General features: G+C 41.4%; 1 protein-coding gene across 1 annotated transcript in view; it reads right to left on the reverse strand.

The window, feature by feature from the left end:
• LOC141089664 (uncharacterized) overlaps positions 1-26327 on the reverse strand; it is a 217219-nt gene that overhangs the window by 13604 nt on the left and 177288 nt on the right. Inside the window, exons 31-36 of the mRNA XM_073576146.1 lie at positions 22707-22957; positions 20245-20413; positions 16361-16513; positions 14545-14754; positions 10581-10701; positions 9084-9140 (exon numbers count right to left, since the gene is read on the reverse strand). Coding sequence (XP_073432247.1) covers positions 9084-9140; positions 10581-10701; positions 14545-14754; positions 16361-16513; positions 20245-20413; positions 22707-22957 — 961 coding nt within the window. The remainder of the gene's footprint in view (positions 1-9083; positions 9141-10580; positions 10702-14544; positions 14755-16360; positions 16514-20244; positions 20414-22706; positions 22958-26327) is intronic.

Below are 26327 nucleotides of genomic sequence, written 5' to 3' on the forward strand. Positions count from 1 at the left end.
TCTAGTCTTTCCTTGTGCAAATGAGAATAAAGTTGATCCTTCTACAATGTGACAGCCCTTTAGATATTTGTAGACAGCTATTAAGTCTCCTCTCAGTCTTCTCTTTTGCAAACTAAACATTCCCAAATCCTGCAACCTTTCCTCATAAGACAGGGTTTGCAGACCGGTCACCATTTTGGTCGCTCTTTTCTGAACTTGCTCCAGTTTGTTGATGTCTTTTTTAAAATGTGGTGCCCAAAACTGGACACAATATTCCAGATGAGGTCTGACCAAAGAGGAGTAGAGGGAAATAATGACTTCACGTGATCTAGACTGTATGCTTCTGTTAATACATCCTAGAATTGCATTTGCCTTTTTTGCTGCTGCATCACACTGTTGACTCATATTCAGTCTGTGATCTATTAGTATACCCAAGTCTTTTTCACATGTGCTGTCACTTAGCCCTATTCCTCCCATTCTATATATGCTTTTTTCATTTTTATTGCCCAGATGTAGTACTTTGCATTTCTCCCTGTTAAAAACCATTCTGTTAGTTGCTGCCCACTTCTCCAGTTTATTTAAATCTTTTTGAATCCTCTCTCTCTCTCTTCTCTAGTATTAGCTATCCCTCCTAGCTTTGTGTCATCAGCAAATTTAATCAGTTTACCCTCAATTCCTTCATCTAAATCGTTGATAAAGATGTTGAACAATACAGGGCCCAGGCCCTGGAATGTAATATCTCCAGTCTGTCAGGGTGGTGGGAAAGCGGTACTGATAGCCAGTTGGGATGGTGGGAAAGCAGTGTCGCCAGTCTGTCAGGATAATGGGAAAGTGTTGCAATCCGCCAGGGAGACAGCCTACATAGCTGCTGTCACCCGCCGTCAGAATTCCCAGAACCCAGATAACGTGCTGCCTTCTGGACCCTCATCATCCAGCGGGATAACACAACCAGTTATTGACCCAGAGCAGGTCTCAGAGGGCTCCTGTGAGGTTGGGGCCTTATCGTCAATTTTGGCTACCTGTAGCTGGTAGTGGCAGACTGCAGTACCCACAGATGACAGGGTACTGCAGTCTCGAGGCTGTATATCACTGTAATGTCATGTAATTATATAGCTGCTATGTGTCTGGCTATGTCCTCAAAAGAAAGCAGCTCCATGACATGTAATGACTGGGCTCTGAACACCAATAATGTTTATAGCCTTGTAGTGCACATATATCAACTAGAAATGCTCTCATATCTCAGATCCGGAGCTGAAGAGAAGCTGCTGATCATGTGAGATACATGATAGTAACCACTGACAATACCAGTCACCACAGAATATGATGAGAAGATGTCTGACTGTAGGAAAATGATAGAAAATGTTACAATTTTTTTGTTGCATATAAGTTCACGGAGGAAGAACTTATTAACACGGCATCCACAATAGGGGGCAGATGTGTAGTACCCTGCCACGGCCACTATTCCGTCGACTGAACTGTGCAGCTCCATAACGGAGCAGTTCGGGCCAACACCGGGAACCGCTGATCGGCAGGGGTGCCGGGTGCATTGAGGAACTCTCCTAATAGGTCATCAAAGTTAAATTTCCAGGTAACCTCTTTAAATATCCATCCGGGCTGGGTTGCTAACCGTCCAGAAATTCCAGGACTTTGTGAAAATAGGGCACTTTTTCTTGTCTGTAGACAAAATTTCAGACGTCCATGATATTTTTTTGAGGCTGAAGAAAACGACACAGATAATTTTCAGTGTAGTTATCATAATTTTACAATTTACAGTGAATGCCGCTGTTGTATTCATATCACAATTATGGGCTATAGACATGCATCATAACGATTTGCATGGTTTTCCAATGTGTCCGTAAAAAATACTGTCTGTCCATCATGTTTTGATGAGCTGTCGAGAAAAAGTAAAAAGTCAAGTTGGCAACGCTGTGTTCGGGAGTGACGAGGTAAGTCCTCTGCGACTTCTCCCAGCCCAGCTCCATGTGTTTGCTCCTGTATGTGTATAAACTAAACCATACTTGGCTGTAATTGTGCAGCCAGTGACTAATTCATAGCTTCCACGATTTGGACAGCATGAATCAAGTGACTAGTTCTCTTTAGAAGAGAAGGTACATTGTATAAAACAGTCACTTCCGAGTGGAGACTTCTGTGGGGCACAACGCTACACCCTGTATGCCAACCAGCAGAACTGACCAGCCTACTTCTATCCCAAGATTACATGTAATTAGATATTGAAGGCAACACCCAGTTATGTAGTATATCTCCACTTCCTGCTTTGTATACTTCTGGCTCCAAATTTAACCCATTAAAGACTAAACCTATTTTGAGGATCAATTGTTTTGTTTTCTATTGCTCGTTTGTTTCTTTTTTTTATTCTTTGTCAAGAGCCATAATTTTATATTTTTCTATCAACATAGCCAAATGGTGGCTTGTTTTTTTCCATATTCTTTTCATGTACTTTGTGTAGTCTTCAGTGGCGCCATTTAGGGGGTTCGTGTAATTTGTTCCTTTCCCTTTATTCCTTATAAGTGGAGAATTGAAAAAAAAAACTAAAAACGTAATTTCACTGTTCATTTTTGTCATTTTTTGACACTGTTTTCCCATTACTATAAGGGTACAGTCAGACGGCCGTATAAATCGGACCACAAAGCACGAACTTGCTGGCGGCTCTCCCAACTCAAGCTTGTTAGGTTCATATATTTCTATGCAGAGGTCACGTTTGGGTTGGGAGACCAGTCCGAACACTGCGGTCCGATCTGTACTGCCGTCTGACTGTGGCCTAATATATTAGATGGGTTATCCCACAGATTGAAAATAAAAATCTGTAGAGAAATACACATCACACTTTAACCATATCAACGTAGAAAATAATACTTTACAGTGTTATTGTCGCCTCTTTACTTATTCACTAACACTTCAATTTCTGCTGCAGATTTTCACTTTTTCATTATAAAGGAGTGAAATCCATGCAAATTTCCAACTGATTTTTCCATCTTGTGTGGATGTAACGGTAGTATTCCAAAGCATCAGTGGAACTATATACTGACGGGAACTAGCACCATTCCTCCTACATGGTCTAGTATTCATTAATGGAGTTTGCTTACTATTATACTTCCACATAGATCCATCTAAGGGGAACATGCATGTGAGAGGTCGCACGCATTCAGCAAGGCATCACATTAGCTAAGCATCAAACAAAAGCAGTTATTCTATGGCAGAATCTAGCACGCATCTCTGTTCTCTTCATACGGGTAATCATTTCATTCAACTCCTACACTGATCCATTTTGCATGTGTTCACTCTATTCCATGTCAGCAAGCATTTTGTACTGATAATCATTTCATTCAACTCCTGCACTGATCCATCTTGCATGTGTTCACTCTATTCCATGTCAGCAAGCATTTTGTACTGGTAATCATTTCATTCAACTCCTTTGCTATAATTCATTTGTCACATTGTTCTCAGTACTTACTGTTGTATATCCATTGGGGGGAATCATTGGAGATGTTATCATGGGAGAGGTGCTATAGCATAGAGATGGAATCAGGACTAGCGTCTTTGATCATCTATTCCAAACCAGGATGTGTTGAGCAGCTGTTGCCAATTTATAACTAACCAGCTCCCACAATCACTTTCTCCTGGCCCTGTGGCGTGGTGTATAAATTTAGATTCATTGTAAGGGGTACACACATGTGAGGGGTCGCACACATTCAGCAAAGCATCGCATTAGCTAAGCATCAAACAAAACCAGTTATTCTATGGCAGTCAATCACGGCAGGAGTCAGGTAACCCACACTTTGCACTCCCTTTCATCCATGTGCTTTATTTTGATCCTCCTGTGTTCCCTTGCCATCCACATTCACCGCCCCATCCCCCCTCCATCACAACTCATACACATCAGCCCCTCTATACTTCCCTCTCCTATGTACAGCTCCCATGCACTCCTCACCTTCCTGAAAAAGCTAAGCCCATCTTGCCCATACACATCGCAGAAAAAAATTCTTACAATTCCAATAACTACTTGCTCTTTATCTTCCTACTCCTACTGACTTCGGGGGACATCTTCCCCAACCCCGGTCCACCATCCCCCAACCCCTACTCCACCTCATATAGAAACCATAATAATCTTATTAATATTACATGCAATACCTCATCTCCCTCTTTCAATTGTGCCCTCTGGAATCCAAGGTCTGTATTTAACATGCTTCCTTTCCTGCACAATTGCTTTCTGAACAACTCTCTGAATCTGTTGGCCCTCACTGAAACCTGGATCAAGGACTCTGACACTATCTCCCCTGCTGCCATTTCCCATGGTGGCTTACAATTATCCCATTCCCTGAAACCCACAAACAGACTTGGTGGTGGAGTTGGCATACTCCTGTCCCCACAATGTACTTTCAAGGTCATCCCCCCAGTTCCATCACTCTCATTCCCTTCTTTTGAGGTCCACACCATCAGGCTCTTCAGTCCCCTCTCCCTCAGAGTAGCGGTCATATAACGGCCCCCAGGCTCACCCACCCACTTCCTTGACCACTTCTCAGCCTGGCTGCCGCATTTGACTTCTCCAGCGATGTTCTAGGAGTGCTGAACGCTTAAGGAGGAAACCCGCACACCAGAAGACTTCATCCACTTCAAATTTATGTTAGGAACCTATAACTCTGCCCTTCACCTCGCCAAACAGACCTACTTCACCACCCTGATCTCCTCGCTATCCAACAACCCCAAGAAACTTTTTGACACCTTTCACTCCCTCCTCAGGCCAAAAGCACAGGCCCCTATCACAGACATTTGTGCTGATGACTTGGCCTCCCACTTTATAGAGAAAATAGATAACATCCGTCAGGAAATTCGCCCCCAACCACTAAGTGCTGTGACTCTCATCCCTCCCTGCATTACCCCTGGCTCACTCTCCACATTTGATCCCATCACAGAAGAAGTCTCCAGACTCCTCTCTTCTTCTCATCCGACTACATGCACTACCAACCCCATTCCCTCACATCTCCTCCAGCCTCTTTCTCCAGTCGTCACAACTCACCTAACTACAATATTTAATCTCTCCCTCTCCTTGGGCATTTTCCCATCCTCCTTCAAACACTCTATCGTTACTCCATTTTTAAAGAAACCCACTCTCGACCCATCCTGCAAAAACAACTACAGACCAGTGTTATGATTGAGTCACCGTAGGAGGCAGACACAAAAATAGAAGCTACGTCCAGAAAACCAGAGAAGTTGGCAACTATCAGATTGCAGACCCCTGAACCTATCAACACAACTAGCAGTAGCCGTGGGGGGTTCCTACGATGCCCTAGACCCCTCGATCACAGCCGGAGAGATAAATAGCCTAAAGACAGAAAAGGAAATCTAAACTGCCCCAGAGCAGACCCCAAAGTAAAAGGCAGCCCCCAACATATAATGACGGTGAAGCAAGATGAAAAAACACTCACACAGATAGAAAGATAAGCTGAGCAAATGATGGGGACCAAACTAACTACACAGAACAGGAAAGGGAGGTTGCTGTCTGCAATCTGCCAAAACCCTATCAAAGACATAAGCCAACAAGCTGATATGAAAAAAGGCCCTGAAGCAGCTAGGCTTCAAAAACTAAATCAGCACTCAGGTATTTTCAGAAGACAGAGCTAAAGGAATTCAGCACACCCCAGCAGGGAATGGCAGAAATCCAGAAAAACAAGGCAAAACAAAGTCAAAGCACGAATGCAAAAAGCCGAGCAGAAAACTTAGCTTTAGAAGAGCAGGAATTCAGACTGGTCTCCAAGGATCCCACAGAGAAATCACCCGCAGGGCAGAAGGGCGTCGGCAGCCTTATATCCAGTCAGTAACTCCACTCAGCCAGTCATCATCATCATGCCCAGGTGTTTGATAATCAGGCTCACTACCTTTCTTTACCAGAAGAGGGAGTTCCTCGGGCCTCAGTAGTGAAGGGGAAAATGAACTCACAACAGACCAGTCTCCAATCTCCCCTTCATCTCTAAACTCTTGGAGCCCTAGTCTACTCCTGCCTTACCCGTTACCTCTTCACTCACTCCCTCGTAGACCCTTCACAGTCCGGCTTCTGCCCCCTACATTTGACTGAAAGTGCACTCATCAAAGTTACTAATGATCTTCTGACAGCAAAATGTAACGGTGAACATACTCTGCTCATTCCTCTCGACCTTTCTGCAGCTTTCGACACTGTTGACCATCGTCTCCTACTCTCTAGGCTCCAGTCACTAGGCATTAAGGACACTACTCTCTCCTGGTTCTCTTCCTATCTTTTTGACCGCTCCTTCAGTGTTTTGTTCGCTGGCTCCACTTAATCTCCTCTTCCTTTCACTGTTGGGGTACTTCAGGGCTCAGTCCTTCTCCCCCTTCTCTTCTCTCTCTACACGGCCCCAATTGGACAGACCATCAGCAGATTTGGCTTTCAATACCATCTTTATGCTGATGACACACAACCTTACACGTCATCCCCTGACCTTACCCCCGCTGTACTACAGAATGACAGGGACTGTCTGTCTGCAGTCTCCAACATCATGTCCGCCCTCTATCTGAAACTCAACCTCCCCAAAACTAAACTTCTTCAGCTCCCGCCATCTACTAACCTCCCTAAACTTGACATTTCCCTCTCCCTGGGTGGCACCATAATAACACCCCGGCAGCAGGCGGTTGTCTGGGTATTATGTTTGACACCAATCTCTTCTTCACATCCCATATACAATCTCTTGCCCGCTCTTGCTGCTTACACCTAAAGAACATCTCTAGAATCCACCCTTTTCTCACCATGGAAACAAAAACCTTTACTGTCGCCTTGATCCACTCCCGCCTGGACTACTGCAACGCTCTATCAATTGGTTTCCCCGTTACTTGATTTTCCCCTCTCCAGTCCATACTTAATGCAGTAGCCAGGGTCATCCATCTGGCTAATTGGTACTCGGACGTGTCTGCTCTTCGCCAATCGATACATTGGCTGCCCATTCATTATAGGATCCAAATCAAAGTATTTGTTCTCACCCACAAAGCTCTCCACAGCGGCACCCCCCCATACATCTCCTCCCTCATTTCTATTGGACTAACTGACCACTGCACTCTGCAAACGACTTTCGACTAACCTCCGCACTAATCCGTACCTCCCACTCCCGACTCCAAGACTTCTGCCAAGCTGCGCCAATCCTCTGGAATGCTCTACTCCAAGAAATTAGGACTATCCACAATTTGCATAGTTTTAGGCGCTCCCTCAAAACACATTTGTTCAGAGTGGCCTATCACATTCACTAATCAAAGTCATTTTATGTGAAAGTGTGCGTGTGCAGCCCATTCACTATCTCCATCCATCCTTCACTCCCTCAAGATGGCTGGACCATGATTGTAAATACACACCTGTACTTTGTATCTCCCCCACCACATTGTGGATTGTAAGCTCTCACGAGCAGGGTTGTCTAATTTTGCTTTAATTATTGTATTGTTAACGTTGTTATTTATGACTTGTGTTTTGAAACTGTTAAACTGTAAAGCAATGAGGAATATGTTGGCGCTATATAAAGATTATCATTATGTTTATTATCCCTTGTAGACTGTAAGCTCTCCCAGGCAGGGTCCTCTCTCCTCCTGTACCAGTCAGTGACTTGTTTTGTTCAAGATTATTTTTTATTATATATACCCCTTTTCACACTTGTAAGTGCCATGGAATAAATGGCGCTATAATATCTAATAATAATAATAATAATAAAAAAAGCTTCCATATGGTGTCAGTTACACAGATACATTTAGTGCAGCTTAATAAAGCCCATAATTAGATCGTTGAGTAGCCTTGCACCTTCTACACAAAGATCTGACACTCCATGCCCCCATATTGTTAGGCCAAATTGCATCATGTTGAGCAGATACATAGATATATCCATAGATATACATCCATAGATTATCTATGGATATATCTATAGATATATCTATGCTTTCTGTCTATCAATCCCATATATATCTATCTATCTATAGATCTGTCTGTCTGTGGGTGTTTTTAAAAACGGATCCATCAAAAAAAAAATGGAAGAAACGGATGAAAAAACGGATGCGACGCATCAGTTTTTCACAATCTGCGACTGATCCGTCGATCCGACGGATTGTGACTGACGCCAAAAAAACTTCAGTCTTTTAGAATCAGTCAAAATCCGTCAAAGTGTTGAAAAAACAGATCCTGTGCAGATTGTAAAAAATTGATGCTCCGGATCTGTTTTTTTGATGGATCCGTCGAAGCAGGAGTTGTAGGAAATTTAAAGGTACAGAATTCTGGAGAGAGAGAAGAGAGAGGAGAGAGAAGAGAGACGAGAGAGAATTTTTATGTGCCAGAAAGGCTGTGGGGGTTAAATTAAAGGAATAGAAATTGTTCCAGGCATGCTCAGTTTGAAAAAACGGAATCCAGCAACGGATTCCGTATTTTGACTGACAGCAACGGATCTTGCGACCAAAGGCTTCCATTATAGCCAACGACGGACGGAGCTGAATCTGTCGCTGTCCGACTTTTTGACACACACAAAAAACGTTACTTTGTCCGTTGTCTCCGGCAGACGGACAAATAATTTATGACGGATCCGTCAAATGACGGATGAAATGGACGGCCATCCGTCACAATCCATCTCTAATACAAGTCTATGAGAAAAAAACGGATCCAGCGGGCAAATTTGCTGGATCTGTCTTTTTCACAGAACGACGGATTATGACTGAAACAAAAAGACTGAAGTGTGAAAGAGGCTTATCCCCACAGTTGATAATTTGCTCAACTTTCAGAGTTCTCTAACATTTTAATAATTTATCGATTCAATCAAATTGCACAGAACATATTTCATAGCACTGTACAAAGACTGATCATACACACCAGTCCCTGTACACCCCGTGTACTGTATGATGAGAGCACGCAAGAGTGCAAGTGAGTGAATACAAAAGAAAGCATGCGAGAGAGAGATGTTTTGACAGATGTTCTTACATTTCATTGAGTAAAATAATATCATGCTGCAGCTACAAACCTGCAAGCCCTGTAATCACGGCTCATCGGAAAAAAGTTTGGAGTTAAAATTCTTCTATTTTTGGATTTTACTTTTAGAGGAAAACTTTCATACCTGCTGAATGACTCCTAGAAGTGCGAGACATGAGGGAGCCTGATGTCTTTCTGATTCCTAAAAAAAAAAAAAATAATTCCTATCAGTTCTTGATTTATCTTGTTGCCTCTGGTTCCACATAAGTCCCCAGTTTTCAGGGACAGAGGCAGTTTTCACAGCAGAGATTATGTTCTACTCTGGCTTGTCTCAGTGGGTGCTGTAATCTTTGGTTTAGTAGCATCACTGACTTCTTTTATATCTATTTCAATTTTTATACTAGGTACAACAGACAAATTTTAAGATCAATTGGGGTAATTTAGATTTATTTTTTTGCCTCTACTATAACTTAGAGGTGGGCATACCACTGGAACAACCTGTAAAGCAGTCAATTACAAGTGGTAGTTTGCCCTGCAAAGCAAGTGGAATTGTGCATTATGATGAGTTATTGGACTGCAAATGGCCCATATATTGTTCTTGCACAGGAGACCTGTTCTGTCAGTGTCCGCCACTGCTGTAAACAATGGCGATGTTTAGGCATCACTATATTCTGGTGTATTGCTATAAAGCAATATCTGTAAATGCACATACAGTTTATAAAGGACCCCAAGAATATGTTCTGCACATTTAAAGCACAGCAAAAGGATAGTGTGAGTACAGTATGGGAGCCTTGGGCCATGTCTACACCAAACATGCCAGAATCGCATTTAGGTTGATAAATATGCTTAAACATCTGTTTAAAAAGAGTCATCCCACAAACAAAGTATATTTCAATCAATAGATCATGGAATAATAATAAGTTCCACAATTGAAAGGGTTAAAAAATGTTCCTGTGCTGAGATAATCTTATAAATGTGCCCCTGTGTACTGTGTAATGGCTGTGTCTGACCGTACAGGAACATGGTCTGATCATACTACAGCTCCTGGGCAGGGGAGGTGACAAAAGAGTATACAGACATGACAATATATGATCATAGCTGCTGCTTTGTATGAGGTAAAACCTTTCCCTGGCTATTTAAAAATAATGTTCTACCTCACAGAATTTTTTTTTTTTACCTCATAAAAAGAATCAGCTGTGATCCCCTGCTGTCCTGTCTGTACACTCTTTTGCTTCCTCCCCTGCCCAGGAGCTGTAGTATGATCAGACCATATCCCTGTACGGTCAGACACAGCCATTACACAGTACAGAACCGGGGACACATTTATAAGATTATCTCAGCACAGGAACATTTTACTTCAACATATCCAAATGTGGAAATTACTATTATTCCAAGATCTATTGATTAAAATCAACTTTGTTTGCGGGAAAACCCCTTTAAGATTAGAGATACATGGTCACTTTTGTTTGCATGTCACGGATTTGTGTGTTGTAATGGAACCACATATGCTTTCATTATTTTGTGATATAGCCAAAACAATGCAGCAATTTTTGGCATTGTGATGTGTCCATAGACTAAATAATGCATTATAGTCCTTAGTGTGACCTTTTTTACATGAATGCATTTTGTATTGTCTTTTTACCTCCAGATGAGGTTCGCAGAGAGATGGCGGTTTCCATGTCATACACTTGGCTCTGTAGTTCATCTACACGTTGAAAAGCATCCAGCTTTAAGCTGCGCTCCTGTATTAGCTGAGATTTTATCTACACAAAGTAATGAATATGCATTAGGAATTTCTGTATACATGAAGTCTAAGGGGTAACATTTCTCTTTGTGGAGAGTGACATATCAACTATGGCATGCCAAGGCTAGGAGGCTTATTCGTAGTACAATGCTCCACTGTGAAATTTTATACGCTAATTGCCTCTTTAGATAGGAACTCTATAGCGCCATCTGTTGGAAGCAGCAATCCTACAAGTCACTATTGACCCTTTAACGAGCCTTGAAATGTAACTTAGGACAAAAGAGGCAATTTGTATATATATGTGAAAACACACAGTGTGCAAAGCTATGGAATACCATATATTAGTAATATATAAATATCAAAAATTAGACTTCAAGCTGTGACTGTGATAAAATCAGCGAATTCCATGTGTTACTCATGTATTTCCCTTACCAGACATGCTTTGTTCAGTTACATAGAATCACAGCAGCTCACAATGACATCACCATATAATGATCCCACAAGAATATAAGCGCGAAAGGTTTCCAGTATCTATTAGACAAGCAGAGCTTCAAGGACAGATTTCAGAAAGAAAGTGGAAAGAAACTTGAACCTGTAGATAAGGTATAATAACTGTATATATTGGAGGAGCTGTGTGTGTTTAAGCTCATAGTGTGCATTAGTACTAGCACCACTGGGACATATAATCTTACATCTCAATAAAGGAAGACCTTCGCAGACTATGCACAGCCAGCATTCTCTAGCTATCCAGAAAGTAGTCTGGATGCTTCTGCTGGAAAGAAGATTTACTTGCCATGTTAGTTTCTAGTCAGTGTCCATAAAGAAAGGAGTGTGAGTCTCTGCTTGTAGGTCACTCATTATTATTAAGGGGAAGTAGTCAGGACTAATCTTAGTTTGGAAGGTGCCCTGTGCAATAATTTATATTGGTGCCCAATCCTTTTTGCGTATCAATGGTGTAAATATAAACCAGCAATGAATAAACTGAAATCACATAAATATACTACTCAAAAAAATAAAGGGAACACTTAAACAACAAAATGTAACTCCAAGTCAGTCACACTACTGTGAAATCAACACTGATTGTGATTCAATTTCTCCTGCTGTTGTGCCAATGGAATAAACAACAGATAGGAAGGTCACTAACACCCATGTGTCTTACTCGCCCCCAGAGGCTGTGGGGTAATCGGTGCCGGGCCCGTTGATTACAATGGGAGAGGTCACAGTGGCAGTGACCCGGTCCGTGGCCTCAGGCGGTCAATGTAAAAGGGGTAGAGTGATGGGGATAAAGTTGTTGAGATGATTCGTGACGCCACCTGTGGTTTCTGGTCAGTTCGACCAGCACTGCAAGGTTGCTTCTCTGGGACAGATGGTGTGGTGCAGCAATGATGTTGAAGCTCCCCACAGGTGGAGCTGTAGTGCCAGGGCAGAGTAAATGAGGTTGGTAAATGGAGAGATTGTGTAAAGAAGTAGATGTAGCAGAGCCAGGTGTAAGGCGCAAGAATAAGTGGAGGACACAAGGGCATGTAGTTCCAAGGCTTTACTCACAGTCTGGTACACAAAGATGCCCGCTTCGGTGCCGTGTCCTCCAGGTCAGGGGCTCAGCCAACTCCCAGGCAAGGTAAAGTACACCTTTCCAGCACTCCTCCAACATGTGCCTTCTCTGAACGTCTCCACACTAGCGCTTAATCTGAAGTACTTGTAGTTGCGTATTAAACTCAAGTTCCTCCTTCTTGATGTTACTTAGAACTCTACTTGTACGGCAGACAGCTGTAGCCTGCTTCGGGGACTTCTGGCTATCATGTCCCGGCTCCCGCACGTTGCTGTTGTGCCCCCAAGTCTTAGATGGGAATAAAGTGGTGACGACTTCTATTCCTCCAGTTTCTGCTGCAGGAACATCAGTATCCATACAACCTCGGGGACCTGACCCCGGCCATGCGCTTCAAACTTGAAGAAGGGCTCTGCTCTGACCCTAGTCCTTAGTTCTCTTCTTCTCCTTATTTTCCGTACTAAACTATCGTCCTTCTGAAGAATCAGGCTTTCTATGGCTCTTTCCTGTGCCAGCAGCTCCAGGTCACAGGAGTCTACTGCAGCACTTCCTTCACTCCATCCCTCTCAGGGGATCTTCTCTCACAGACTGACCTTTTCCTAATATTCTCCAGCTCTCTTGTGCAGTCTAAGCTCCACCCACCTCCCAGCACTCTTCGTGTTCCAAGCAGGGAGCCACAATGGTTGCTCTGCTACACTACTGGTGTGCGTGTGGGATGTAAGTGTTGAAGTGTGGTCAGGTGTCTCCACCTTACCTGGATAGTGGGGTACAACACCTCAGGAGGAGGTGCAGTACCCCTGTGGTGACTGAACCCTCAGGGGCGCCACATGTCTGCTCAGTAAGAGTGTCTAGTGTTCCTTTTATTTTTTGAGCAGTGTATATACCAGCAGTGAATAAAATGGACACACATAAATATACACGAGCAGTGAATCAATGGAGACACAAATATAAACCAGTATTCATTTTAAACTGAACAAACATAAAAAGACACCAACAGTGAAAAAAACTTAAATATACACAAGAAGTGAATAAAATGGGCACACATAAATATACACCAGCAGTTAATAAACATAGAGACACATAAATATATATATTGGCAGTGAATTAAATGGGCACACAAACATACACCAGCAGCTAATAAACCAGACATATATATATACGCTGCTCAAAAAAAATAAAGGGAACACTAGACACTCTTACTGAGCAGACACATGGATGTTAGTGACCGTCCTATCCTTTCTACCTGTTTATTTCATTGGCATAACAGCAGGAGAAATTGAATCACAATCAGTGTTGATTTCACAGAAGTGTGACTGACTTGGAGTTACATTTTGTTGTTTAAGTGTTCCCTTTATTTTTTTGAGCAGTATATATGTGTCCAATTATGTGTCCAATTGAGCCAACTGGGACATCATGTCTTGTTCCACCCACCAACGCCAGATTGCAGCATAGACTGTCCAGGAGTTGACTGATGCTTTAAACAAGGTCTGGGAGGAGATCCCTCAGGATCCGCTGCCTCATCAGGAGCATGCCCAGGTGTTGTAGGGAGATCATACAGATACGTGGAGGCCACACACTACTGAACATCAATTCCTTGTCTTGACGCATTTCCATTGACATTGGAACAGCCTGTAGTTTGATTTTCCACTTTGATTTTGAGTATCATTCCAAATCCAGACCTCCATGGGATATTTATTTTGATTTACATTGATAATTATGTTTTATTGTTCTCAACACATTTCACTGTGTAATGAATAAAGATTTGCAGCTGGAATGTTTCATTCTTTGATATCTAGGATGTGGTATTTTAGTGTTCCCTTTATTTTTTTGAGCAGCGTATATACCAACAGTGAAAAAACTGGACAAACATAAATGTATACTAACAGTGAATAAAATGGACACATCAATGTATATCAAAAGTGAATAACCTGAATAACTAAATATATAAAAACAAGAGGGCTAATTAGAACTCTCAGATAAACTGCAGACTGAGATGCAGTCCTTGTGTGATCCATGGCTGGGCACCATACTGTATTGCTGTACCTCCCTGATGGAAGCCATGACCAAAGGGTTCAGGGTAGGGGGATCAACGGCAGTGGTGCTCTCTGCCACAAAAGCAAAGCCTAGTTTTGATGTCTCTGTCATTGTGGTGAAATTATAGGTAATAGTATGGAGGCATTGTCTAGGTACTATGTTCCGTGGTGAACATATTCAAGGGTGCGGGTTTTTGAGTGATACATTTGCCATGTACTTTCTACAAGAAGTCAGACACAGCGTGACAATCATCAAGAATTATTTGACACCAATTCTTGTTACCTGCTTTACTTCTTTTCTTATCTTACTTTCCTGCAACAGACCCATTTTGGATGCTCTTTCGGTTTCTTCAGTCAAGGAGCGTAGCCTGTGCTCCTTGTCGTTAATATCCCCAAGCAGTTTGTCCATGCTGGCAGATTTAATACTATCTAGCTGCTGTCTCTTTTTTGCCTCCTGAGACTGTCTGTGCTCAGACTCATTTAGCAGCTGCTCCTGTAAGGCAAAAATATATCTGTCACTTGACAATGAATTGAGTTTAGCACACAGTTACGTTACTCTATGCTCCATGAGTATACTTGCCATCTCCTTATATTGCCTGTTCTGGAGGAGAGTGATTGTGATGGGAACTGGGTCACTGGACACTGCCTTCTCATTGGCAGTCCAGGTTGCTCCCAGGAAAAATTCACAAGTCCCGGACTTACAGAGGAATTGGAAATTCTTGAGTTTGCAGCCAAAACTTATAACAGAAACAATCTTATAACATTGTTTATTTCCTAAACTTGTCTAAATATATATTTAGTGTAGGTGCAATAATATATTCACTTATCGCTATCTTCCCCAGTTTCCAGCGGTGCTCCGGTCCTCTTCTGACTCACGTGACTGAAATCCTGACACGCCGGAATACTTTGGGGTTTAGTTGTGAGTTGGAGGTCGCTATTACAATGTATGTCTATAGAGCCTCAATCTGACGCTTATAATGTAAAAAGAAACTAGAGCACATATAATCCCTAGTGTGAACCTGTCCTGCCAGTCTGAAAACAAGCATTGTGAAGACCAAAGTGGTGCTGGAAAGCATAAAAGGCAGCAAGTGAGTATATTAATGCATTTATACTGCATTACATATACATTTAGACAGATTTATGGAATAAAAATTGGAATACACTCAGATGATGTCTGAGAGCCAGGGGCGAACATATCATTGGTGCAACCTGTGCACCCGCACAGTGGCCCAAGAAGTAATTGGGCCCATTTACACCTCCATAGAAGGTGGAATTGTGCATTATGATGATCTATTGGACTGCATACGGCCCATATAGTGTTCTTGCACAGGGGCCCTTTTGAGCCTATGTCCACCAGTGCCGAGAGCAGTTGGATGATTTCCACAAACCTATAGACTTGAATGGATGTGTGCCCTGCGACTGCAAACCACAGCATGCTGCATTTTCCTTCTCATGACAAATTGTTATAAGAAAAAAAAACGCTGATCAGCACTACCCCATAGTATAACATTGGTCCAAGTAGAAAAGCATCGAACAGCATTCGTCCAATGTATACAGTCATTTGAGAGAGCCCTAAGGCTGTGTGCACACACAGCGTTTTTTAGCGGTTTTTTAGCAGATTTGCCAATAAAAAACGCTAAAAATAAGCTTCCCACTCATTTCTATGCATTTTGCACTTTTTGTGCATATTGATGTGTTTTTTACTGCGAAAAAACCGCTTTGCGGTAAAAAACGCAGCATGCTCATTAATTTCGTGGATTTTTCCGCATTTCTGGCCATTTCTATAGGTCTGGAACCGCGCAGAAAAAAAACGCATTAAAAAAATGCGTTTTTTTTGCGCAAAAACCAAGCGGAAAACGAGCAGAAAAAAACACGCGGTTTCCGGGAAGGGAGTCCGGTTTTTAGGCAGAAATTTTCTGCTACGTGTGCACATAGCCTAAATGTGCAGCAGGTTATAGCCATGGGGATACTTTGATGTAATTTAGTTGAATATCCACTAGCCATTGTTCTCACTGTCTATCACTGGAGCGGAGCATTATACATCGCAATATGTTTCATGTAAATGAATTACCGCACAGTGTGCAATATGAGAACATTACCTGTCTGCTCAGCTGTTGTTCAACTTTGCTGGCTTCAGCCTGTGTTCTCGTCAAAGCTGTCCTTGCAGCCACGAGCTGCTGACGTAACAAGGCCACCTCAGTTTCCACAAGCAGCTTCAGCTTTAAGCCTTCTTTTTTGTTCTGAATGGCTTCCTGGTTATTAAATATGAGAAACAAGAATACTAAACTGGGAAATCCCACTTTAAGGCCCCCTTCCCACGTCCATTTTTTTATGTCAGTATGAGGTCCGTTTTTTTAAGGACAGCAAATACGGACACATGCAATCACCATTGTATTCAATAGTAGTGTGCACACGTCAGGTTTTTTTAAACGGACCATGTGTGTGTGAAAAACCCGTAGACATATCCTTTTTGTACCAGGACCACGGAAGAAACGCATGCAGCACAAGTGCACACTAATCACACACAGATTACATCCGTGTGTCATCAGTGTGACACGTACCGGTGCCTGGGAAAAGCCGTACAGTTCGCATTGTTCCCAGGTGCCGGGTGCTGAAAGCAGCTCTCATCATTGTCGCTTGGTCTCTCTGAGATTAGCGTGACCAGCCGAGTTTGATGGGAGTTGTATTCGTTACCGTGTTTGTACATAGTGTATAAATAAAAAAAACGGTGTGGGGGTCCCCCCATAATTTTCATAACTAGTTGAGGGAAAGCTCATAGCTAGGGGCTGATGTTAATAATCTGGGAAAGGTTCCAATAGCCCTAAAGGTTCCTAGGCTATTAATAACAGCTCACAGCTGATTGCTTATCCTTTACTGGTTAGTTAACAGGGGACCCTAGAAAAAAAAAAAAAAAAAAAATGTAGGGGCCCCCTATAATTACTAACCAGCAAAGGCTAAACAGACAGCTGTAGGCTGTTAATAAAATAGGAAAGGGGCATGGACATTGGCTCCCCTCCAAGACTAAGAACATCAGCCCTCAGTAAAGGCTAAGCAAACAGCTGTGAGCTGACATGAATAGCCTGGGAACCTTTAAGGCTCTTGGCCCCTACACAAAATATTAACATCAACCCCCAGCTGTTGGCTTTTCCTTGGTTGGTTATGAAAATTAAGAGGGATCCCATGTCATTTTTTAATTTAACTATTTAGTTTAGTTAAAAAAAACTACAAGTACAGAAAAATAAGCACACAAAGCACGGATTAGAGATCACACAAACGTAATTCTATTATCTACCTTGTTCCTCATTGCTATCTATCTCTATTTTGAACATATTTAATACATACAATTCTTTAATTTCTATGCTGCATTTCATTCCATACGTGTCACACTGACAGCACATGGATGTCACATACATACACACGGATGGTGCATGGACACACACCACAGATATCACCAGTACTGTTGTTTCAGTACAGAAATCACCAGGACTTGTGAAAGAAGCCTAAAGGAGATTTGATATTGATGGCATATTCATAGGACTAAAATCATCGGGATCCCCACTGATCGTGACAACACAGTGAATGAGGCAGAGGTGCTGCTGTATCTGCACACCATTTCAAGAGGCCACAACATACAGTTGTGCACAAGTTTACATACCCCAGCAGAATTTTTGCTTTCTTGGCCTTTTTTCAGAGAATATCAATGATAACATCAAAACTTTTTATCCACTCATGGTTAGTGGTTGGATGAAGCCATTTATTGTCAAACTACGGTGTTTTCTCTTTTTAAATCATAATGAAAAACACAAAACATCTAAATGATATTGATCAAAAGCTCACATACCCCATTTCTTAACACTGTGTATTGCCCCCTCTAACATCAATGACAGCTTGAAGTCTTTTGTGGTAGTTGTCGATGAGGTGCTTTATTTTCTCATATGGTAAAGCTGTCCACTTTTCTTGGCAAAAAGCCTCCAGTTTCTGTAAATTCCTGGGCTGTCAAGCATGAACTGCACACTTGAGATCTTCCCAGATTGGCTCAATTATATTGAGGTCAGGAGACTGAGATGGCCACTCTAGAACCTCGACTTTGTTCTGCTGTAGCCAATGACAGGTCAACTTGGCCTTGTGCTTTCGATCATTGACATGTTGGAACGTCCAAGTACGTCCCATGCGCACCATCCGGGCTGATGATTGCAAATTTGCCTCCAGTATTTGCTGATAATGTGCTGCATTCATCTTTCCTTCAACTTTGACCAAGATTCCTGTGCCTTTGTAGCTCACACATCTCCAAAACATCAGCGATCCACCTCCGTGCTTTACAGTAGGTATGGTGTTCCTTTCATCATAGGCCTTGTTGACCTCAGTCAAAATGTAACGCTTATGGTTAAGGCCAAAAAGTTCAATTTTGGTCTCATCACTCCAAATTACTTTGTTCCAGAAGTTTTGAGGATTCTCTGTGCCATTTTGCATATTGTAGATAAGATAATTTGCGGCATTTGCGTAGTAATGGCTTTCTTTTGGCGACTCGACCATGCAGCCCATTTTTCTTACAGTGTCTCCTTATTGTGCATCTTGAAACAGCCACACCACTAGTTTTCAGAAAGTCCAGTATTCCAGCTGATGTTATTTGTGGGTTTCGAACAATTTTCCTGGCAGTTGTGGACAAGATTTTTGTTGGTCTACCTGACCGTGATTTCGTTTTTACAGAGCCCCTGATTTTCCAATTGCTAATCACAGTTTGAATGCTACTGACCGGCGTTATTAATTCCTTGGATATCTTTTTGGATCCCTTTCCTGCTTTATACAATTCACCTACCTTTTCCCGTAGATCCGTTGACAATTCTTTTGGTTTCCCCATGACTCACAATCCAGAAACGTCAGTGGCTGGATGAAAGATGCAAGAGTCTGTCTGGATCCCAGAAACTCACTCAGCTTTTATGCACACACACTGATTACAGGCAAACAGGTCACAGGTGAGGATGTTACCTTTAGTAGCCATTCAAACCCATTTTGTCAACTTCTGTGCATGTAATCAGGCCAAAATCATCAGGGTATGTGAACTTTTGATCAGGGTCATTTGGATGTTTTGGGTTGTCATTATGAAGAGAAAACCCAGTAGTTTGACAATAAATGACCTCACCCAACCATTAACCATGAGTAGAGAAAAAGTTTTGGTGTTATCATTCATATTCTCTGGAAAAACGCCAAGAAAGCAAAAATTCTGCCAGGGTATGGGTATGTAATCTTTTGAGCACAACTAAAAAAGTCATACTAAAAGTCATGTAGAAGATGCTTTAAACCTATGAGCTGTCATCTGTCAATAATTTCATGGTATAAAATAGAAATATTGAATGCAGTTATATAAGTATATTGTGTAATAGATTAAAGGAGAGAGAATACATTAGGTTGTGGCCTATTGCAAATATGTTCTGTAATTTGTTTCAAACCTTTAGGAGATAACAGCCTCTTTTTTTGCCTTCTGATACTTGCTACAGACACTAGAAATATTTTGGGGAATTATTGGAGAAACAGTGTATAATCGAACTGTTTATATATTACAGATTTACTTGTAATGTGTTGTTGTTGGGAAATGTTTGGTCAGGGGCACGTATATCGGTCTGTGCTCTGTCCGTGTGTGCCTTAGACTGCACAGGGACCCATCATACCCAGTGTGCCAGTGCATGTGGCCAATTTTCCACATGGACCCATAGCTCACATGGAAAACATGGCGGCATGCAGTTTTCTAGTCTGTTTTGTGGACCAGAATACTGACTGCAATTTAGTGGCACCCATCTGCAATGTTGATAACATGGAACTGCAACAGGGTTAGTCACATCTGCAAGTTGCAAGTTCAATATAGCCGGTCTAATGTCATACAATACAAATACTAGAAATGGAAGAATCTCTCTTCCTGTGGTTTTAGCTTGCACATGTAAAAAAAAAAAAAAAAAAAAAAAAAATCACTCCATAGCATAAAATATACCTTTTCTGTGTTTCTCAGCTTCTCACGCAGTTGACCTTCCTTGGCTGTGATTTTCCACTTATTTAACGCTTTCAGTTTGCATACTAGTGATTGGAGCTGACTGTTCTCTTCTCTTAGATTCTGCATCTTCTCTTGCTGGGAAAAATGATCATGTGTATTAACATAAAAACTGAAGTTGATTCACGATTTTCCATATGTATTCAAAATAAGTCTGGATTTTCAGTGATGGCAGTTGACCATTCTCTGTAATCCTGGAGTGTTTTTGTTTCGGTCCCATATTTCTTCATGTTCTTCACCTCATTGTGTATTTTTTATGGCAACAGTTTGGTTGTGAGTCTAAATTTTTTATTTCCCAGACTTCAATGAGAAATCTAACATTAGAGAAGTCTCGATTGCAATGCTCTTTGTCATAAATACTGTGTGAATTCAATTTCTTTTTTTGGCAATCAACTGACAATTTTATATTGCTTTATTAAAGAAAATCTGTCGTCAGGTTTTTGCCAACTAATCTAAGAGCAGCATGATGTAGGGCCAGAAACCCTGATTTGAGTTATGTATCTCTTACTGGGCAGTGCTCTATAGTTTTGATAAAATCACTGTGTTATCCTCCACTGTTTAGTCCTCCATATTCATGAGCTCTGTATAGCCACACCCCCACCACTGATTAGCAGCTTTCTGCATATGCACAGTGTACACAGAGAGCTGCCAATCAGCGGTGTGGGCGGGGTAATACAGAGCTCAGCATTTAGAGAATTGGCAGAACTGCAGAAGATAAAACCATGATTTTACCAAAACTGCTGCATGCAGCCTAGTAAATGATACAATGCTGGAATCAGAGACTCTGCCTTGTCATCACGCTGCTCTTAGATGGGATAGTAAAATCTGGTGACAGATTACCTTTAATCCCTTTTACATTCTATATAGTATTTATGTAGAAAAATACCCCAATATTTATTAAATGTGTCAATCTACCATTATTTAATTCTTGTGAAAGATTGTTCCATACTCTTAAACATAGCAGCTGCCCGTGATGATTCCTCTCCTGATTTTGTTATGTTTTTGGCCGTGTGTAAAGCCTTTGACTTTGTCAAATGGAAATATTTGCATTCACTACTATCGCATCTCAAGTTTGGTCCCAATTTTTGTACTTGGGTTAAACTATTGTACAATTCTCCTAGAGTAAAAATTCAAACTAATTTGGATGAATTGCAACCTCTTCCTAACTAAGAGGGACTAGACAGGGGCGCCGCTGGTATCTCTGCTGTTTGCGGTGACCATTGAGCCTTTGGTCCGTACTATTCGGCAAGTTCTGGACACCAAGGTTTTAATCTTAGGGTCCAACTACTTAACAGAAAAAGTCTACTAATAAAAAGGCAATACCTTAGTATATCTGGCAAACGTCGGTCCTCCCTTGACCTCCCTCCTAAGGTTGGTGGATGAATTTGGGTCATTTTCTAGTTTAAGGGTTAATTGGCAGAAATCACTTATTTTCCATCTATCACTTTCATGTAGTCTGAGCCAAACTCAAGATGTTTGTGTACCAGTTGCTGATAATTTTACGTATTTGTAGGTTATTCTTTGTCAAAAGGTAGAACAATTTATTGCAACAAACATTGATTATGTAATAGCAGAGACAGGTAAATATCTCAAGGTCAAACAACATTTCCCTCTAACCCTTATTGGGAGCATAAATCTCTTTAAAATTATATATTTGACCAAATTCTTATATTTATTTCATTTCTCCCCAGTTATTCTAGTCTTTTTCTCCACTTCTGGGACTATTATTTACTTTAGTGACTCGTGTCACATTGCGTACAATAAACACAATTTAAAAAAGCAGCGTGCCTCACAGGAGAACACCACAAGCTCTTCAAATATATAATAAACAGTTGATAGGTGGAATGCTGCTACACGAGATATAGAAGCACTCAATATCGGCAAAAAAAAGGGGGAATGGCGTAAATAAATTAAACAAACAATAGTACACTATGTAGACCAGTATCCGAAGGTAGTAAGTATTTTGCAATATAATTTGCGATTAGTCCCATTATTCAGTATAATACAAATATGTAAGACTCCCAATAACATAAAATGCAATATATTATTGCCGGTGTATGGAAAGGGATGTACAGCAAGTGTCTCTATAGCCAAAAGGCAGGTGCCCAACAGTGAGGGCAAAAAACTTATATCATCCTTCAAGCTAAAATAATTGTTGAAGTTTACCTCATACTTGGCAGAGTGGCATCCAAACACCCCGACGCGAGTTTCACCGCTATTTTCTTCTGGGGGTGTCCCTCCATATTTTTTTTGTGTAGCACACACTGATGGTTTTATTAATACCAATTTGGGGTAAAAACAAGATTTTGATTGGTATGATTGTTATGGGTTTTTTTTTTAGGAAGGAGTGGTGACCAAAAACGGAACATAAGAAGCTTTTTTTTTTTTCTCGTTATGGTGTTTACCGTATGGGTTTATTTATTTTAAATACCGCTTTCAGACTGACAGTAGCACGTAAATGGTTAACAGCAGCAATCAGCGTTACGCTCTGGATGCTGCCGATAGATACAGATGTCAGCTGTGTAACATAGCCGGCACCAGCACCATGATCACCCAAATAATCACGCATGTACATGATTTTGGAATAAAGGGTTAAAGATCCAACAGTTACAGAATCTGATGACTTACAAGGTAAGACTGTCTGTTCTTTATTCTCCTGTAAACATTTAGCATCATGTGGCCTGACCAGTTTAGCCAGTATCACAGTGAAACATCTCTTTGTGGGCTCTGCTTATGACATCGGCTTTTCGGGATCATTCAACTGATATTTTGCAGTATACTTATCAGTGAAGGGAGTCATGTGTACAGATCCAATCATACTTTATCACAGTTTATGTTCTGAGAATACAGTTATTTATCATGTTTTTAAAAGAGGGGGATTTTATTGTATAAAGAAAACAAGTATATTTTGTACAAAACTAGTAGGGCATATATAGAAATGCCATCTACTTTTTATAAAGCGTAAACTTAATCTAGTTTTTTGGCAAAAATGTTTGCATGCACGATTCATGATCTTGGAGCAAATTAAAAAATGGTCTTTTTTTTTGCTTTGATCTGTTTTTGCAACTCTTTAGCGCAAAAAGCCACACATTTCACAAAATGGTACAAAAATGAAATAAATGTACTGGTGTACTTAAAAGTACACCAGGCCGTGGAGTAGAGTTGCACCAAATTTAGAAACTTTTTAAAAAGTTGCAATTGATGAATCAGGCAAAAACATCTGGAATCACTAAACTCCAGCCACAAAGTGTAAAACAAAACAGAAAACACAGGCAAGCACATATAAAATACACTTTAACCCCTTAATGACCACCAATACGCCTTTTAATGACAGTCGTTAAGGGTACTTATTCCTCAGTGCTTCTTTTTAACGGAGCTGAGAAATAAGTTTATAGCGCCCCCAGCGTCGGAAATTCTCCGGGGTCTCGGCTGAGACCACGGAGAACATGATTTGGGTCGGTTTTTATCAACCCCAGTGTTGCAATCACCATTATTCACGGAATAATGGCGACCGCTAAAAAAAAGGAAAAAGTCTGATTTCCCATTTAATTTCTCTCTCCTCTGATATGATCTAGCACATCAGAGGAGTAATGGGGTCCCCAGAGCCCTGGACTCTCCTGCATCCCCGGTCCTGTCCCACGGCCGTCGGTGTCTTCTTCCGGGAAGAAAATGGTGGGCGCATGCGCAGTGCACCTGCCCAGATCTGCCGGCCGGCACCCGGCAACGATAGGAACTATCACAGTGATCAAAAAAAAAAAAATAGTACATCAAACCCCCCTTTATCACCTCCTTAGTTAGGTAAAAATAAAAAAAATATATTTTTTCCATTTTATCATTAGGGATAGCGTTAGGGCTAGGGTTAGGGATATGGTTGAGGTTATAGCTAGGGTTAGGGTTGGGGCTTGGGTTAGAGTTGGGGTTAGAGCTGGGATTAGGGTTGGGCTAGGGTTAGGGTTATGGTTGTGGCTATGGTTGGAATTACGGTTAGGGTTTGGATTAGGGTTGGGGGTGTGTTAGGGTTGTGGTTAGGGGCGCCCACCATTGATTCCAGCCAATTTTGCATTCAAAAAGTCAAACGGTGCTCCCTCCCTTCTGAGCCCTGCCATAAGCCCAAACAGTGGCTTTCCCCGACATACGGGGTATCGGCATACTCAGGAGAAATTGCACAACAAATTTTGTCATCCATTTTCTCCTGATACCCTTGTGAAAATAAAAACATTTGGTTCCAAAAAAATTTTTTGTGAAAAAAGTAAAATGTTAATTTTTCCCTTCTACATTGCTTTAATTCTCATGAAGCACCTGAAGGGTTAATAAACTTGTTGAATATGGTTTTGTGCACCTTGAGAAATACTTTTTTTTTTTTTTTGAATGGTGTCACGTTTGGATATTTTCTGTTATACTGACCTCCCCCAAACTCACTTCAAATGTGAGGTGGTCCCTAAAAAAAAAAAAAATTATTTTGCAAATTTTGTTGGCAAAATGAGAAATCTCTGGTTAACCTTTAACCCTTATAACGTCCTAACAAAAAAAAATTGATTCCAAAATTGTGCTGATGTAAAGTAGACATGTGGGAAATGTTATTTATTAACTATTTTGTGTGATATGACTCTGATTTAACCCCTTACTGCTATGTGACATACTATCCCGTCCATGTGCCCTGGGACTTAATTCCCAGGGACGGGATAGTACGTCACAGCGATCAGCAGTGCCCACGTGGTGAGCGTCGCTGATCGCAGCCGGCACCCGGCACAATGTGTCAGGGGCGGTCACGGACCGCCCCTGACACGTTACCCCCTTGCACACCGCGATCAAACACGATTGCGGTGTACCGGGGGTTAAAGGGAAGCATCGGCAGGGAGGAGGCTCCCTCCGTGCTTCCCTGAGCCCCCCACAGCAGCGCAATGTGCAGCGCTGCTGCGGGGGGCTCCATCCCTGCAGGTCCCCGAATCCAAGATGGCGACGGGGACCTTCGGGGGCCTGCAGGGAGCTGTCTTCCTCATGCCTGCAAAGCGCAAGCAAGGAGGAAGCCTGTGTAGTGCCTGTGACAGATTTCTGATCTGTCACAGTGATCTGTGATGTGACAGATCAGCCATCTGTCACAGGACAGTGATGTCCCACCTGGAGCAATGTAATAAAGTTAAAAAAAAAAAAAGTGTAAATATAATAAAAAAAAAAAAAATAAAATCGCTAAATAAATAAAAAAATATTCCCTAATAAATTCATTTTTTGGAAATAAAAAAACCCAAAAACCAATAAAAGTACACATATTTGGTATTGCCACGTCCGTAATGACCCGCCCTATAAAACTGTCCCATTAGTTAACCCCTTTAGCAAACCCCTTAAAAAATAAAAAACGAAGCAAAAAAAATAATGATTTATTACCATACCGCCGAACAAAAAGTGCAATAAAGCGCGATCAAAAAGACGCATGTAAATATCCATGGTACCGCTAAAAACGTCATCTTGTCCCGCAAAAAACGAGCCACCACACAGCATCATCAGCAAAAAAATAAAGTTATAGGTCGCAGAATAAAGCGATGCAAAAATAATTATTTTTTATATAAAATGGATTTCATTGCATAAAAGCGCCAAAACATAAAAAAAAAAAGACATAAATGAGGTATCCCTGTAACCGTACTGACCCGAAGAATAAAACCGCTTTATCAATTTTACCGCAGGCAGAACGGTGTAAACGCATCCCCGAAAAGAAATTCTTGAAATGCTGGTTTTTGTTCATTCTGCGTCCCAAAAATAGGAATAAAAAGCGATCAAAAAATGTCACATGCCCGAAAATGGCACCAATAAAAACGTCAACTCATCCCGCAAAAAATAAGACCTCACATGGCTCGGTGGGTCAAAATATGGAAAAATTATAGCTCTCAAAATGCGGTGATGCAAAAACTATTTTTACAATAAATAGCGTCTTTTAGCGTATGACAGCTGCCAAAAAGAAAAACTGCCATAAATAGTAAATCAAACCCCCCCCCCATTATCACCCCCTGAGTTAGGGAAAAATAATAAAATTA

The sequence above is a fragment of the Dendrobates tinctorius genome, unplaced genomic scaffold (assembly GCF_039654945.1).
Source record: "Dendrobates tinctorius isolate UK_male_01 unplaced genomic scaffold, ASM3965494v1 ptg000046l, whole genome shotgun sequence".
NCBI classification, from domain to species: domain Eukaryota; kingdom Metazoa; phylum Chordata; class Amphibia; order Anura; family Dendrobatidae; genus Dendrobates; species Dendrobates tinctorius.